At 38.9% G+C, this 16,574-nt stretch overlaps 1 protein-coding gene across 2 annotated transcripts; it reads right to left on the minus strand.

Annotated features, from left to right (window-relative positions):
- Positions 1 to 834: 834 nt before the first annotated feature.
- On the minus strand, positions 835 to 10,911 carry pih1d1 (PIH1 domain containing 1). Of its 2 annotated transcripts, XM_073494310.1 has the most exons (11): positions 10,862 to 10,911; positions 9,213 to 9,295; positions 8,152 to 8,209; positions 7,791 to 7,979; positions 4,569 to 4,630; positions 3,122 to 3,203; positions 2,941 to 3,037; positions 2,313 to 2,339; positions 2,014 to 2,092; positions 1,134 to 1,277; positions 835 to 953 (listed from the first exon to the last, which is right to left on the minus strand). In XM_073494310.1, exons 2-11 carry the CDS (start codon positions 9,288 to 9,290, stop codon positions 918 to 920), a joined length of 852 nt encoding a protein of 283 aa, XP_073350411.1. In that variant the 5' UTR covers positions 9,291 to 9,295; positions 10,862 to 10,911; the 3' UTR covers positions 835 to 917. The 2 variants fall into 2 exon arrangements, with proteins under 2 accessions (XP_073350411.1, XP_073350410.1); XM_073494309.1 differs by lacking the exon at positions 835 to 953 and having other exon boundaries at positions 980 to 1,277; positions 10,852 to 10,891.
- Between the last annotated feature and the right edge of the window lie 5,663 nt (positions 10,912 to 16,574).

Genomic DNA, 16,574 nt, shown 5'->3' on the forward strand with positions numbered 1-16,574 from the left:
AGTAACCAGATAACATCTGATCTCCATGTAGCGGAGGTCACTGTGGTGGCTAAATAAATGTTAAAGAGGTGTTCCTCTTATTACATATATGACTGTACTGTATTTACTGAAGACAATACAATGCTTATTAGTACAACTGGCTATATTTCGGAGGGTTCAGGTTCGTTTTGCAAAAAACAATATGGTGAATGTGATTTTTATTTTTTAACTCAGCCTGTTGACATAAGATGTAACTGAAAGACTCAGCGTCTGCTGATTCTGGCTGCTGAAGGCTGGAGCTGGTGAAAAATGTGGGTGCGGTTCATGGAAGAGAGACCCTCAACAACATTATTGAGATTGAGCAGGGCTTCTGCTGAGCTGCTCGGTCGACAGCTGGCCAAACGCAGATGAGGGAAAACAAATGTCACTCATGTCATAACACACTAGGCAAGGGATTGTTGTTTGTGGCCATAATTATCAGAATGTTTTACTTCAAATTTCCTCATCAAAGGTAATGAAAAAAGGTGGTGATTAATCATTAACTTCAATGATAAAATATAACTTCAATGAAATTTAGGGGTATATTTCACTGTCCTTGTTCTGTTTTTTACCCTCGGATTACATATTTGGATATGTCCATTCCCAGAACAATCTATTGCAGTGATTGAAATCACTGCTTACAGATGTTCAAAGACCTGTTTCTAATGCTACCTGACAGTGCATCCGATACCTGTTTCAAAAGCAGAACCAAACAGAAAAAGGATGAGGGATTTGGGGGGATATTTAGTACAGTAATCTGAGAGCAGATTTGCACCACTCAAAAAAACATTTAACAGTGAAAAACACAAATACATCTGACTTTATAAAAAACACTTTTATTATCACAGCATCGTTTTTTGAACAAAAAATAAATAACTGGACAGTTATGATCTTTAGTTTCATGAAGACACGACAGGCATGGTGACTGTCAGGATCTGTGAAAGATAAAAAGGAACAAACTATGTTAATACATTTGAATGTATCATGAATGTTAGGGTTGTAAATGCAGCAGATGTTGTTGGTGCCATTTTTTAGTAGTGCTGCATGCAGTGTGTTGGTGCTACAGAACACAATTGTCGTGTGGAGAATATATTGTCTGTGTGCAAGTTTTGTACCCGACTGTTGTTGTTGTACTGTGCCACACTGCTCTCCTGGTCAACAAGGAAGGGATGGAAGATGTCGAGATGGAAAAGGGAGGGCCGAGCCGTCAACACCAGTCGGTCCTCACCAACATCAAGAACCAGAGAGCGAGAAGACGTCTGCACAGGAGATAAAATCACCCGGCTGACACTGAGCTTTTGTATATGCACTTATCAATGATGTACTGTTTAAGATGTGATGACCTTGACATGATGTTAGATGTAGCTAGCTAACATACGCTAAAGCTAAAACTAAAACTGTGAGTGAGTTTCTGTTTGTGAAATGTTCTGTAACAACTTGGTACTTGCCATTTCTATTTAGTTGATTTGTGCTTGATAGAAATTAAGGATGCGGCAAGACCGTACTTCTCCTGTGTCTTTTCTGGGTGTGCTTATCTGCTAAATCAACTGTTTTTGTTGCTAATAAAGTTCAGAGACTTGCCATACAAATATACTTGCAGCTAGCGTCCTTGTTTTGCCGAGCAGATGCACTGGGACACATTTAGATTGGAAGTTGGGAATAATGCCTCAGAACTACTGACCTCAGACTTGCAATGGACTCCAGGGTCTGTTCCCACAGACTGGACTGTGTGTGTGTGTGTGTGTGTGTGTGTGTGTGTGTATGTCATATGTTTGCTTCACAGTTAAGCCCTCCAGCACAGCCAACAATTACTTCACTACTTGAGCATTGACTGCGTTTTACACAAATGCAATGCCCTTTATCTTAACCGTGTAACAAAAACACAACTTGTGATTTGTCTGCAGAAAGATATAAAATGATCAGCATCACCAAGTATCTTCCAAATTGTGTGGCCATGATATGTGTGTTTATGTGTAAGTGTAGTATATGTCTCACCACCCCAGGTAGTTTTATTTCTGCAATTAGGTATTCAGGGTCTCCAACAGATGGCTCCACAAGCAATGTGAACTCTGGTCTGAAGACAGTGAAGAAATAAGAGGTGACAAGGAGAGTGAGGAGTTAATACCTCGAGACAAGAGAGACACAATTATTGAGGATATTTGGTGACATTAAAAAAGCAGGAATGAGAAACAAAGGAGAAAAAGTGGGCCCAACAATAAAAGTGAAAAAACATAGAAAAGTGGTGAGTTGCTCTGACTTAACATAACACAACAGGGGGATAAGAAGGGCTTCACCTTTTGGCTGTAGCAGTGGAGCTCTCTCTGTAGGAAAAGGAACAGATCATCGAATCATAATACACTAATAATGATATGGTACATGATATGGTAATGTTGTAGAATTTTTGTGATCTGCATTGGAGTAAACTACCACCAAACTAATGCAAGAATCACTGGTGGAGTCCAGGAGGGATATTTTATCAGCTGTAGTCAATTAAGCCAAGCTTTTTACTAAGGAAAGCACTCTCTAAGCTTGTGTGTCCCATTTACTCTGTCCAAAGTTGGTTTCCAAGACAAGGAAATTCCACTCTGGTTTCTCCAGTTTAATTTCTGAAAAGTTACAGTTTACTTTCTATATTCAGCAAAACTTTAATATACCTAAAGATGTCAGTGTGCATATTTTACCCCGTCAAGGAGGTTGTGTTTTTTCACCCCTGTCAATAGTTGGTTGGTTGGTTGGTTTGTTAACAGTATTACACAAAAACTACTGGACAGATTTCTATGAAATTTGGATGGAGGATGGGTCTGGCAGGATAGGGCATTTTTCAATATTTTTGTTAAATTAGAATCCTGCAAGAAGCTACAAATGTCAACCATGTTTTCTGTTAAGCAGTCCATTCAGACAGAGACATTCAGAGGAACCTACTGAGGCTGAAGCTCCTGTATCACCGGCCTGCTCTTCGTCCGGATGTTCTGCTCACTGACAGAACCCAAGAACTTTCGGTTCTTCAACACTTTCCAGTCTGCAAAAAAATAAAAACAAATCTCAACAACTGCTACCAACATGAAGATCACACACACATACACAGACAAAATAATACACTTACCTCTACTTAGCTCCAGATTGTATTTGTTCTCTAAACCCTCCATAGACACCAGAATAACAAACTGCTGGAATAAGGGATCCTTCTACAAGACATGGACATACAAACACATTTCATACTGTTACATGAGGACTTCTGTACGGAAGCCCTAAAGGGCCATGCATTCATACATTTTATTTCCTCCGTTTTACTGTGATAACAAGTTAATTTCATTTGTTTTCTCGAGATCTTGAGTTATTATCTTGAGTCATTTTCCCGAGATAACGGGATAATTTTCTCGAGATCTCGAGATAACGAAACTTTGTTTTCCCGAGATAATGATATAATTAATTCGAGATCTCGAGATAACGAAACTTTTTTTTCCCGAGATAACGATATAATTAATTCGAGATCTCGAGATAATGACTGTGATATGATAGGCCTGAGATTATGGGGACGCCCGGGACCTCGTAGCTGGTCAGCTATGTAGTTAACGATGACATCAGGCTCACTTAGATTGCGCCGCCGATATAGCTGAAGCCTTGCTAACCGTCTTTTTAGATTACGCACACTAATATGTATATTATCTGTAATAGCAAGGCATAATGCTATTTCAGCCTGTGTCAGGCCTTGATTGAAAAGATATGTGACGCGGTGATCGATATGCTCCTGCTCCTCTGACATTGCTACACTGAATGATGTTTCCTGCAATGATTTAATATACTACACTATCGTTTTGTTTTCTCAAGATCTCGAATTAATTATATCGTTATCTCGGGAAAACAAAGTTTTGTTATCTCGAGATCTTGAGAAAATAATCCCGTTATCTCGGGAAAACAAAGTTTTGTTATCTCGAGATCTTGAGAAAATAATCCCGTTATCTCGGGAAAACGGAAGTTGTTATTTCGACATAATAACTCGAGATCTCGAGAAAACAAATGACATTAACTCCTTATAACGGGAAAACGGAGGAAATAAAAAGTATGAATGCATGGCCCTTTAGTGCTCCCGTACTTCTGCTTGTTTTCATGCAGCATTTAAATTGCAGTCAAAGGAAGCTTAAAGAATGTAACTGTGGCACTGGGAGGCCCTCTGTTGGTCAAGTGTGGAAAACTACAGAAGATCAGCACAACACAGAGGAGTCAAAGGAACGCAACATAGCAGCGGTCACTGTCTCACATTTCCCTCAGCAAAGGTAGAGTGCACCAAATTAAATCAATTCTTGATTAATAAAAGAACATATCTTTAAAACATTGCAAAACGTTATGCATCAAAATATTACATAAAACTTTTAACCAACTTAAACTACATTATACAGACGTGAAATGAACAGTAAACCTCCACATTAACATACATCATCCCAAGCAAGTATAACATCTATATCGTTTTATCTCACCTTTAATAATAATTACAGAATTAGATTGTTGTATACTTAAAAAAAAAAAACAAGACCAAACACAAGAAAACACACCTGGCACTTTTGGAAGAACTCCTGGTTGATGACCACATCATACGCTGTGCAACCCTGAGAGTCTAAAACAGGGAGAAAAAATATTATGAATGAAAACATTTTTTGTTTGTTTCATAAACAGTCTGTTACTGTTTGAAGAGTTCTAAAATAGAAAAAATCCCTTCTGTTAGCACCATGACGAGATATAAAACATGGGAACCAACAAAAAATAGAATAGCAGAGTTCAAGCTGTCCAATGTGCAGCGTGTGAATTAAACACCAGGTTACACCAAGTTATTAAAGACCTTGAAACCACTAGATATATAAATCCTCTGACAAAGGTATAATGGAGAGCTCTGAATGTGATTCATGTTTTTGTTAAAAAAGTGCTGTAAAGACAAACTGGGGACGCAGCTGTTGTGACTGGTCAAGTCTCCTGTCTCCCTCCACTTCCTTTACACATAAGAACACCCAAAGGCCTTAGAGAGTCATGAATTTGATGTGTTCCAGCTTTCTGAGTAACCTCTCAGGTCCCCTCAAGAAAACTTAATGTTACAGGAAGTTCACATCAACCATTTGCCCTTAACTGAACTGTCTGCTTGCAGGATGCATGGTCTCTGACATCTGTTTGGTCAATTTTGCTTGACGTGATCAGTCTAAAGCTGCAAAGACCTCCCAATAATGTCAGCAAGGGAAGAAAGAATAAGTTGATCTTTCCTGTTGCAGGGCCGTCTTGGAGCATTAATTCCAATGAAGATTACAGTGACTACATAGGAACCATGTTTTCTATTAATTACCGAGACTCACAATACCATTAAAGATCTGTGATATTCTGTGCCTCTTGCTTCAGCAAAATGCCCCCTGCTCCTGCTGTACGCCCACACACACACTCGCTCTCTCTCACTCACACACACAAACACATGCACAAACATACACAGACAGGGCGTCTCTCTAAAGTCTTTCTTGCTAACCTCGGCACTGTATTCCTCGGCCTTTGTTCTACTTAGCAGCCACTTCCTGCGCTGTTCTGTGACTTTGTGCCTGACAAAGGTGAGACAACAACTTGCATCAATTATTATGTTTGATAAAGGTCAACAAGTGACAGCGTTTGTGAGCCGCAGCTCGGAAGAGATAACTGCGTCGGCATGTGAACATGTGTTCATATGCACGTGCACGAAACGTAACTCGTGTTTTCTAGCAGCAACCTCAACCAGACAGACCAGACAATATACACTACTCAAAATTAGTTTGGGTTATTGGGATATTTTAGTGTTTCACTTGATTGTTTATCCTGTGACATATCTGAATTGTTATTTTTTGTTTTTGTGAATATTTAATACAACTAATTTTGAGTAGTGTAATAAAATGGTACTCCTTACAGGGGCTCATAGTTTTTAATCAAGACAATGACATTAACTAGTCTCTCAGTGAATGTTTAGTTACAACTCTGGATGAATGCCAAAGCAACTGACTGATTTTAACTGTTGACTATAGCATCTAGGCTTGTGTTAACATTGTATAGCCACGGCTGTATAGTATAGGGAATTGTACTAGACTAATCACCAGGCAGCAGAGCTTCTACAATTTCTTATTCATGTTATGTTATTTATGATATAGCCTCTTAATTTTTCTCTCAAAGACTTTTGTATTTTGTGCTAAATGTTCTTCCAGGATAGCATGCCAACGGACCGCCCTCAAGGTTCCTTGGCAACACACCACATTCTCATGAAATCTTGTGGGAAACACTGGAGCAATACGTCCCAACATGACTGTGTGACTGAGAGCTATCTTAGCCTGTGCCAGGAATTCAAAGTCACAACTAAGTATTTGAACCCGCAGGCTTAAACAAGGAAGGGAGACAACACCACTATTAAATTATATGTAATCTATTTGTTGGTGTTATTAATCAAACCATTGTAACAGTTGCTGGTGCCGACAGTGGCATACTAATAAAACAAAGTGCCTAACTTTTATAGGGATATGTCATTAGACTCACTATTTATTTTTGTAGAATTTATAAGATCTGGAAGGTTTTGGAAATGACTCATTGCCTGTTGCCCGGGTCTGTTCTCAGTCAGAGGGAAACTGATACAATAACTATGGGCCCTTTTCCAGAAAAATAGTGTTTTCTTTGAAACCTCGGTGCCATCTAGGAAATCAGCCTGTGTTTCTACCACCTTTGAACAGAACCATTATAATTAAGGAATGCTTCATCAACAGGGGGGATTTCCCAATGCATGATGCACAGTGACCTGTAGACTCTGACACAAACAATTCGGTTTGCACTTCAGGTCATGGAAAATCTGCTATTGAGTGGTTCTTGCTGTGAACCAGTGCTTAAGGTTCCAATTTCTCTTTGGTCAAAAATGCTCGTATTTAAAATTAGATGCGTCAACTGAAGCGGAACCAGTTCTGCTTTGGTGGAAATAGGGTGCGAGTTTAATTTAATAAAAACGAAATGGAGGATTTTTAATTTTTAACTGATTATTATCTTATTTAAATTACTGATAGAAATAGAGTGCTTACCTCCCACATAGCATCACACTGGTTCCCTCAACAAAAAGTCTATGGGATTTTTTTTATTGGATTCTGGATTATTGCAGACAATAACATCTGTAGCAAACACAAGTGTACATAGTGCAAAAACAAGTGATGGGGGGGCAGAGTGGCTGTAGCAGAGACACCATTCACCTTTTTACAAGACACCGCACCATCGAAATGATTTTGAAGCTTTTGAAGTTCTTTGGAGGTCAAAAAGTTACATAATGTTGCTTTAATTTCAGACAATGTTTAAAATAAATTCTACAGGAGTTTTCAAGCAAAAGTCCAAATGTATGTGTGTGGGTGGGGGGTTTGAGAATATTGTTATCTATAAAAGGGGGGCGAAAACCTCTGTAGTCTCATTTAGCCACTTGATAGCAACGGCCTTTTTTAAGACACGTTAACATTTTAAATTCAGACGTGGGGTATTAACTGATAGAGTTTAAGTTGTAGAACAAAATGTAAAAACTCTTGTGTTAACCACAGACCTTATTTTAGGCATTTTCCTGAAAATCCATTCATAAAAAGACAAGGGAACCAGAAGGGCAAAAATGCTAACTTATTTCTGGGTTTTAGGACTCATTTCTGTGGAATTCTACCCCTCTTTCTCCAAACTATCAATTAAGTCATCATAAAATGAATAAAGATAAAACAGTACACACACACCGAACAAAAAGATAATTATTGGCTTTAATTACATACTGTTGTCTATTTCTGTGTGTGGCTCCCCAAGGCTCATAGGAACTCTGAAACCGCTGGGATCTTCTGATTGAAGTAGCTCCACTAGCTCGTCTCTGGAGAGTTCTGGTGGTGGTGGGACTGAGTTGGACTGACAGATGTTGACAAAAACCTTCTGCTTGCCAGGCTCTGAGAGAGTCTTCACACACATGCCTAGGAGGGATAGATGAGAAAGACAGAAAAAAAGAGGGAACAGGAGCAAAAGAAAAAAGAGAGAGGAATAGCAAACAGGGAAAAATACAAACACAATAAATGCTTGGTCAATTCAAGGCACTGTCTTCCATATATGAAGATTTCACATAACTTGAATAGTGGAGCTACTTACCAGGTTGTGGTCGAATTACTTTGGAGTCTGAATTTTCAGTCGACATCTTTCCCATTGTCTAAATAGATAGCAAGCAGTGATGTTATTTTGGTAATGGTTTGCAGACCCATTTTACTTATAGTTTTACACATATTCAGAAGGAAAAATACTATTGTTGAGAAAATGCTTCTGTGTATGTATACCAATATGTTGCTGACATGGCAGGACAAACAGCTGTGTATGCCAGTGTTTCACTACATTGAGCTTTTTGTTGGCATCAAATCACAATTAGAAGCTGTTAACATACAACATACTTGTTTTCACTTGAGGGGCTTTTGCTGCAGAATGTTACTGGCCCTCTGTGTTCGAAGGGGAATCTCAACCCCTATAAATCTGGGCCAGAGTTATCAAAACAAAACTAAAACCCAGACGTATGTCCCATGGCAGGGAAAGAAAAACAATTTCTTCACTTGCAAGACCAATAGCACAGCCTCATTACTGGTTTTGTACATCATTTTTCCCAACACCAAAACTATAGTTTTAAATTTTGTACTATCAGTAATGAAACAACCCTCTATTTCTCTCCTTAACATTTTAAGATATATGCTTATTCGCTTTGTTTCCAAGAGGGAGATAAGAGGTTTTCCCATGTACAATATATGTTCCTATTTTGATAATATGTATATTCATTGTTCAGCCCTATTGGTGTTGATCTTCTCATTTAACTCTCTGCAAAAAAGCAAATAAGCACCCAACATGTTGAACTTACCTTTGAAATAAGAAATAACACATTGCTCATTTATAAAAGGACAACTTTGAATTCATTAGTAATAAATTAAGCCCTTCTCAATTCTATACACTCTTGGGGTTTTGCTGCTCAAGTCTTTGTACGGTTGGGTATGACCAACCAGTAGCGTATGGTAGCTAACGTTCTGAAGGATAATGCTGGATTACTTTGACTATTTTTGATTTTTGCTTCTGTTACACTTTGTTTTACCATTAACCATCCTTTAAGTGTCACTTGTTGTCACAGTGAAGATAGGGAGTCTCGCCTAAACCCAGTTAACATCGAAGAATATTACCTGTAGCAGCAGCTGCTGGTAGAGCTCCTCTTGCTGCTGTAACTCCAGCTCAGAGTTGAGGAGTGAAGAATCTGTCATCGTGGCTATGGGCAAAAAATAGTCAATGAATCCAACTTTCATACACACAATTTAACAATTAATAACTTGTTTTTAATAATGATAAGATAAATCCCCCCCTGTAATGTGAAGGGCTGCTTGCACTGCCTTTATGACTCTCCAACCATACATAGACAAAAAACTAACTTTACTCCTCTCTGACACTTCTTTGGGAAACACTGATCAACATTTCATAGACCAAACATCTAATAGATTCATTGAGAAAATAATCAACTGATTAATTGACAATGAAAATAATCAATTGTTGCAGCCTTACATTCCATCAACCAAAACTAGTTTGGACAACTGGTGTTATATCATTTAACCGGAATAACTGCGCCAGCACTTCCCCCTGTTCAACTGGTGACTTTAAGTGACCTTTTATGTCTTAAAGCATGTCACAATCACCCTTTGTCCAGCAATCAGTCCTTTCAGTGATAACCTCATACTGACAAATTACGCTGTTAGCTGGACATGAAGCCTTAAAGGTCATGAGGGGCTGATAAGGCCTGTCCCATTACATAAGCTCCTCCACTTAGGCTTCAGAGGATATACTGGTCGTGTCCTCCAAATTTAAGCAAAAGAAGGTTGCTTAAATTTGACGGACACAACCAGTATATCATTTACAGCCCTCAGCATCCTATAACTCCATACACAAGACCATTAAAAAGAGACACTGGTGGCTCTAATGGAGGCATAAACTCCACTGTGTGATTGGCTGCAGAGGTCAAGTGCAGGTTAGGCTTCACAATCAAAATCAAATCATGAGATTCAAAATAATTCACACTTCTACAGTATGATGATGATGATAACACTGTCAGGGTTATTCATTTATTTATTATCAGACCTTAACAAGGACCTACACAGCTGTGTCAGACAGTTGTCGCAGGCTGAGGGACACTCATCATGACAAGTACACTGAACTTGATGTGTAAAATCAGAATCTTCACTGTTTGTAAGTGAAAACAGCAAATAACTTGTATCACCTGCTGCTGGCAATGGATACAACATAAAGCTTCATTACGAACAGCAAAGACTTTTACTACTGTACTGTATGAAAGGACATGAGTGTTTCTGTGTGCAGCCTGCTGTGTGTCTGTACAAATGAACAACACACGGTTAGTGGAGTAGTAGTAGCTAACATTAACTCAGGACTAAGGAAACTGAGTAGCAGGATGTGTTTTATATGTACTTGGACTTTGATATGTTTGAAATGGAGCACCTGTGATGTGAACTGAGATGTTACCTGTTAGCCCTCATTGACTACATAGCCTATGTCCGGGTGTTTGGAGTTATGTTACAGAAATATGCGTGGGTGCACACTCTTTCTATCACAACTCAAACATGCTAGCAAAAACTAGCTACCAGCTAAGGCTAGGAAAACTTCCGTCGTCTTGGTTACATGTTAGCATAGCGCTAGCTAACTAGCTTCCTAGCGGTGAATAGTAGTCGACTGGCTCCGCTCTCTATCCGATAATACTGCTCGCTGCTGTGGCTATTGTGTGTTTACTGCATCCGTTCTCTCAACACGTTATGAATAAACCTGTGTTTACCTTTGGATCCGAGCTGGTTTCTGTTTTGAGACGTCACGCTGGAAATCTGCGCTGCGCCAACACTTCCGGCACGGGACTTTCAGAATAAAAGCTTTATCTATCAGTTATGACAACACGTGCTTTGAGCGTGTTGCTGCTGTATTGGCTGACTTTCATTCACTGAACAGCTGTGCCCGTCATACTTTGAATGCCTGGTGTGCATTGCAGTAATTAACTGCAGGATTACTCACAGAAGACAAAGCTGTGGTAACACTAACATGGTTTGAAGATCTGGAGGAAATAAAAATCCCATAAATTGTATTAATTTGAAGTGAAATAATGTGTTATATTGTCTTCATTTCTTCTTTCTGTGTCTCTTCCTTGCACATTTGACAGCCTGATGTGCGTCATTTGGTGTTGTGGATCCTTTTGTGCCAATCCTGCAGTGGTCCCTCTGACAGGGGGCTTGTGTAACTCCGGAATTTGCTTGCGTCTGACATGGATGGCAGTGTGTGGTCTCCAGTGTCAGATATTGGCAGTGGGATGTTGCAATCCATAACTATGACTGTGATTGATGACAAAGCAACCTCCTCTTCCAGCCTGGAGCAGCAGATCCAAAGCTTGGTAAAGTCATGTCCAAAAGCCCCGCAGATAGACACACAATGCACATATAGTGCCCTGCACCTCTTGCATTTTCCCACTGGCACGCAAATGGCAAAAGCTCTGGCCTGTTCTGTCTTGAGGCATCTGACTCTATTGACACCACTAATTTCACCCCAAATCATATGCTAATTCCACACTTTAGTGGGGTATGTTTTCTAACATGTGATAAATGCAGGCTTTTGTGTCAGCTCTTTTCATGTATGATTTATTATTCGATAATAATAAAGGCTCTGTTGTGAGCCTGACAACTACCCCTGCACTTACAAGCCCTCTGCTTGTAGCTCCGCTGAATGTCCACACCCTGAGTTAGATCTCGGCAAGAGTTAAATATGTCTTTGTATTTGGCAGCACACAGTGTCATTAATCAGGCATTAACTACATTATTGTGCTTCAAATTGGGGTTTTCCACAAGACAAGTTCAATCTTCAAGACATTCAAATTCAGAAAAATGCTGAAATTGTGATCATCCAAACACAGTTAGCCATCAACTATGAACAAAGATAGGCATGGAAATACAATAGCTTGTAATGAACACATTACAACACATGTTCTGTCATCTATAAAAAGACACGACATCCATAATTACTCTGTGAACTAATATTTGGTTTGATGCAACAAGCAATACAAATGCTAAATACTCAGTAATTACCAAACTATTATGTCGGCTTCATTCCCATATAATTACTGACCAAACATCTGTATTCTGCTTTAACTGTACTCTATAATTACACAATAATTCTCAGGAATTCTACAACCACGAGTTGTCATCGTACTAATTTGACTAATTTGACTTCTGTGATTCCACAGCAATTTCTTCACATTACTGCATAAGTAATAGGAATCTGGAAGTATACTCCATCATAACGGTATTAGGGAAAAGTGCATCCCCTTCAAATAAAACTGTCTTAGCCAAAGCATTCAGCATAGATTTATATTTTGTGGTAAAGCAAAAGTTTTGGGGTCTAAAGGAAAAGCTCACACTTGCCAAGATCAGTATTTGCAGCTGCCATTGCATTGTAGAGATGATAAAAAATAGCAAACCTCTCACTGACACAAACCTCTCAAAACGTCCAGCTTGCCATCAATTTCCTTATTTGCAGGTGGCAACAGAAAAGGTTTTAAAAGATAAAGAGATCTAAAACACTTTCATATGTTAGAGGGAACTTGTGTGTGATGTTTAGTACGATCTTGAACTGCTCTTCGCTCTTGAATGCCAATAAATGTTTCAATCTGCTCTACCTTTTCCTATATCTAAGGCTACAAAGCTTGTATTTAGGTTAATTCATGTGCACAGAATGCAGTCTGTTAATCATCACCAAAGTTATGGTTACATAACTGCATTTGGCAACTGCATCATTATCGTTATCAGTTAAAGGGCGATTGAATGAAACAGATGTCCTTTGTTTTGACTTGCCTTTTCCGAGATCATAGACTTTGGGCATTGTGCAAGAACCCCTCATACGTAAATGCTCCTCTGGAAAACATCCATGTCAAGTCTAAAGCTCAGAAATGACTGTTATGAAGGTAAAATTTCTGTGCCAAGTTCTTGTCAACTGTTAACATCACCAACTGGCATGGAATGTGCACGGGCCAGGGCCAGGCTGAAGAGCCTTCCTGTCCTGGCCCGTGCACATCCCATGCCAGTTGTTGATTAAAACCACCCAGAACGTCATTGGTACACCCATTTTTTCAAGCCTAACAGTGATATTGTTGAGGTGAGGCACCTGTGCAGAGCGGATACTAAAAGACAATGCCCACCTCGGTCTGTTTACCCTGCTGCCATTCTGCAAAAGATACAGATGTATCCGCTGCCATACCACCAGACCACCGAGCAGCTTCTTTTCTCAGGCTGTGATGTTATTCTTAGGACTTTTTATTTATTAATCCATTTAAATAATTGTTCTGTTTTGTAGGGACTACAATCAGCATTTCATTTTACAACCCTGTGTTTTAATATGATAAATAAATGTTGTACCATGTACCTTTAAAAGTGTTTCAAGAGAACTTGTTGCGTTCACCAATGAGAACATTTCAAAATTCATTAGTAGACCATACCTGTTGGAGCCTTCTAGTCATGATAGAATTAGATATAAAACTTATATAATTCAATAATTTCTGAATTGTCTGATATAAATCAAACTGATGTTTCTCCAACAATGTTTGCCAGTCATTTTTTAAACAAAACTAAGAGTCTCTCTGTAACATCTGTATCGGAGCTAAATGCTCACATCACCATGCTAACAATGACAATGCTAGCATGTTGATGGTAAACGTGTAACATTCACCATGTGCATGTTGGATTTAACATATTAGCAATGCAAACATTTGTTAATTAGCTCTAAACATAAAGTACAGCTGAGGCTGATGGGAATGTCACGTGTCAATGACTTCAGGTCAGTATTATTTTTTACCTCTGGCTGACGCTGCCGAGCCGCAGGTCACTGTCTCCATGTGATGTGCCAAGCAGTTGGTTGCTCTCAGGAAATAATATTGAACTTGTGTGGTCTCAGAAGATATCCTGAGGGCCGGACCTGGCTCCCAGCCTGGAAGGCATTCATCAGTGAGACTTGCTTGAGGATTACTAGGCTTTGCTCTGCTGTATGCTCTTCATGTTTAATGTTTTAAAGCTTATATGAAATTTTACAGGGCTGTGAAGGAATATGTGATTGCTCACTTTTTTACTATTTAAAAAAGTGAAAAAAACATTATTCAAAGACATTGTATCTTTTCAGATAAAGTCAATCCATTCATTTGTACAGGTACAGGACATTCAAATTATGGGCAAGGTACATTTATTTGTATAGCACCATTCATACACAAGGCAATTCATAGTGCTTTACAGATGCAAGGAAATATGTTGGAAATTAAAAAAGAGATTCCCCTGAGAAACACGGAACAGACGAAGAATTTCTCAACTTAAAAACAATAAAAATTGAAATGTAATTTAAAATCATTAAAACAGTTAAAATTAACATAACAGTAGATATCAAAGGAGAAGCTGACACTATACGAAAGCTGCAGTAAACAGTAATGTTTTCAGCCCTGATTTAAATGAGCTGACAGTTTGTGCACACCTCAGGCGTTCAGGGAGTTTGTTCCACATGTGAGGACCATGGAAGCTAAATGCAGCTTCACCCTGCTTGGTTCTGACCCTGGGGACACTGAGTAGACCTGTCCCTGATGACCTGAGGGCTCTGGATGCTTCATATCCCACCAGCAGCTCTGACATGTATTTAGGTTAAAGACCATTTAGTGATTTGTAGGCCAGTAACGGGATTTTAAACTCAATCCTTTGGCTCACAGGGAGCCAGTGCAGGGATTTAAGGACAGGTGTGATGTGGTCCATTTTCCTGCTGTTTGTCAGGACTCTGGTGGCAGCAGCATTCTGGATGAGCTGCAGCTGCTTGATTGATTTTTTACTGAGATCTGTAAAGACACCGTTACAATAATCTAACCTACTAAGAATAAATGCATGAACTAGTTTTTCCAATTATAAACTAATTATGTGAATTATGAATTTAAATTGAAACTTTACCAGCTACTGTCCCTTACATGGGCTCCATGTAACAGTTTGTAGAAATACACATGTATTGATCACATTTCTTTATTGACCATACAGTATTTGAGCAGATTGTAGCATGATGTGAAAATTGAGACCTTCCCCGTCTCTAAGTTGCCTATACAAGCCTGTGGATGATTTGTTTAAAGTTTAGAAATTGACTCCACTAACATAAACTAACAACCAGCCAAACATCTGAACATGTCAGGCCTTATTCACATTTTAAAGGTTCTGTTTTTTAGCTAAAAATGCACAACTTTGGTGCCCCCTGTGGTAGTATCAAAAAAGACACAACAGCAGAGAGCAACGAGGGACTGGGTGGAGTCCATTGCTCTGTGCTCTAATGTCATTTTTTGATGCTAAGGTTAACATACTGTAAGCTACACTAACAATTACGTGGAGTGTCTAATATTTTTACGAACCAAATTCTGTGCTGTCAGAATAGTTTTAAAAAGCAATAATCACATAACATTGTACACACAACACGTTTTAACATCTGGATATTTCTTCACATTACAAAATACAAACATTTAAAAAATGCAGCATACATTAAATAATGCAAACAGACCCCAAGCACAGCTCAGATGTTCAGTGTACTATTTAAAACATACAGTATGCTGCCAAATGATAAAATATGCACAAATCTTTCTTCCCAAAGTTAATTCTGAATCTTTATGAGTAGGAAAGCATTTCGTCTTTCATGTGGATATATGCAGGTACTCTTGATATGCAGAATTAGTCAAATGGAACAATTACAACAGATGTTAACAGTTAACACAGTTAAACTTCAGTGGATCAACGCAGAGAGTGGAAGCTAGCTAATTGGCCAATTTTAAATGAAGTGACTTTTTGAAATTGAGTGTTTCTTTTAGTAATTTATAACCTTAATTCTTACCTACAGGCTCCACCCATTGAGATTAATCTCAACCAATGAGATTAGTGCTGTCACCAGGGCAGCTCTGCCTCTCATACTTAAGTCATTATCTTATCCACAACTAAGCAGTATGCATAGGTACATTAATCCTAGCTATGTGTATAAAACAATCCTTCTATACACAGAGAGCGAAACACACTGTGGCAATCCTTTCAGTAAAAAAAACAACATAAATAAACTGTGTGATTTAAAAAAATATAAAAGCAAGGCATCACACTTGTTTCTGGTTACATTCAAACACCGTAAAGAGTACAAGACAAGCAGGGCAGGACTGTAAATCCAACATTTTTCCAAGTATAATGAGGAGCAAATGGGACGTAACACAAAATGAAATGCTGTTATTTTAGGATTATTAAAGGACAAGTGTGTAGGATTGAGTGGCATCTAGGGGTGAGGTTACAGATTATGACCAAATGAATACATCTTGTCTCACGAATTGTTTTGGAAAAACTCTGGGGCCAGGGTTTGGTTTGTCTGTTCTGGGCTACTGTAGAATCTGGCTGTGTAAAATGGCAGACTTCGCCATGTTGCACCAGAGAGGACCTGCTCCTTCTGTAGATGTAAAAGGCTCCTTCAAA

Source organism: Pagrus major, chromosome 23 (genome assembly GCF_040436345.1).
Source record: "Pagrus major chromosome 23, Pma_NU_1.0".
NCBI classification, from domain to species: domain Eukaryota; kingdom Metazoa; phylum Chordata; class Actinopteri; order Spariformes; family Sparidae; genus Pagrus; species Pagrus major.

Excerpts from the sequence above, each read along its gene's own strand:
- pih1d1 (XM_073494309.1), bottom strand. The coding sequence starts at position 9,290 with ATGACAGATTCTTCACTCCTCAACTCTGAGCTGGAGTTACAGCAGCAA. Across the intron at positions 3,038-3,121 it reads CAATCTGGAGCTAAGTAGAG|ACTGGAAAGTGTTGAAGAAC; the intron begins GTAAGTGTATTA and ends ATTTTTTTGCAG. Across the intron at positions 2,093-2,312 it reads TCCACTGCTACAGCCAAAAG|ACCAGAGTTCACATTGCTTG; the intron begins GTGAAGCCCTTC and ends CACTGTCTTCAG.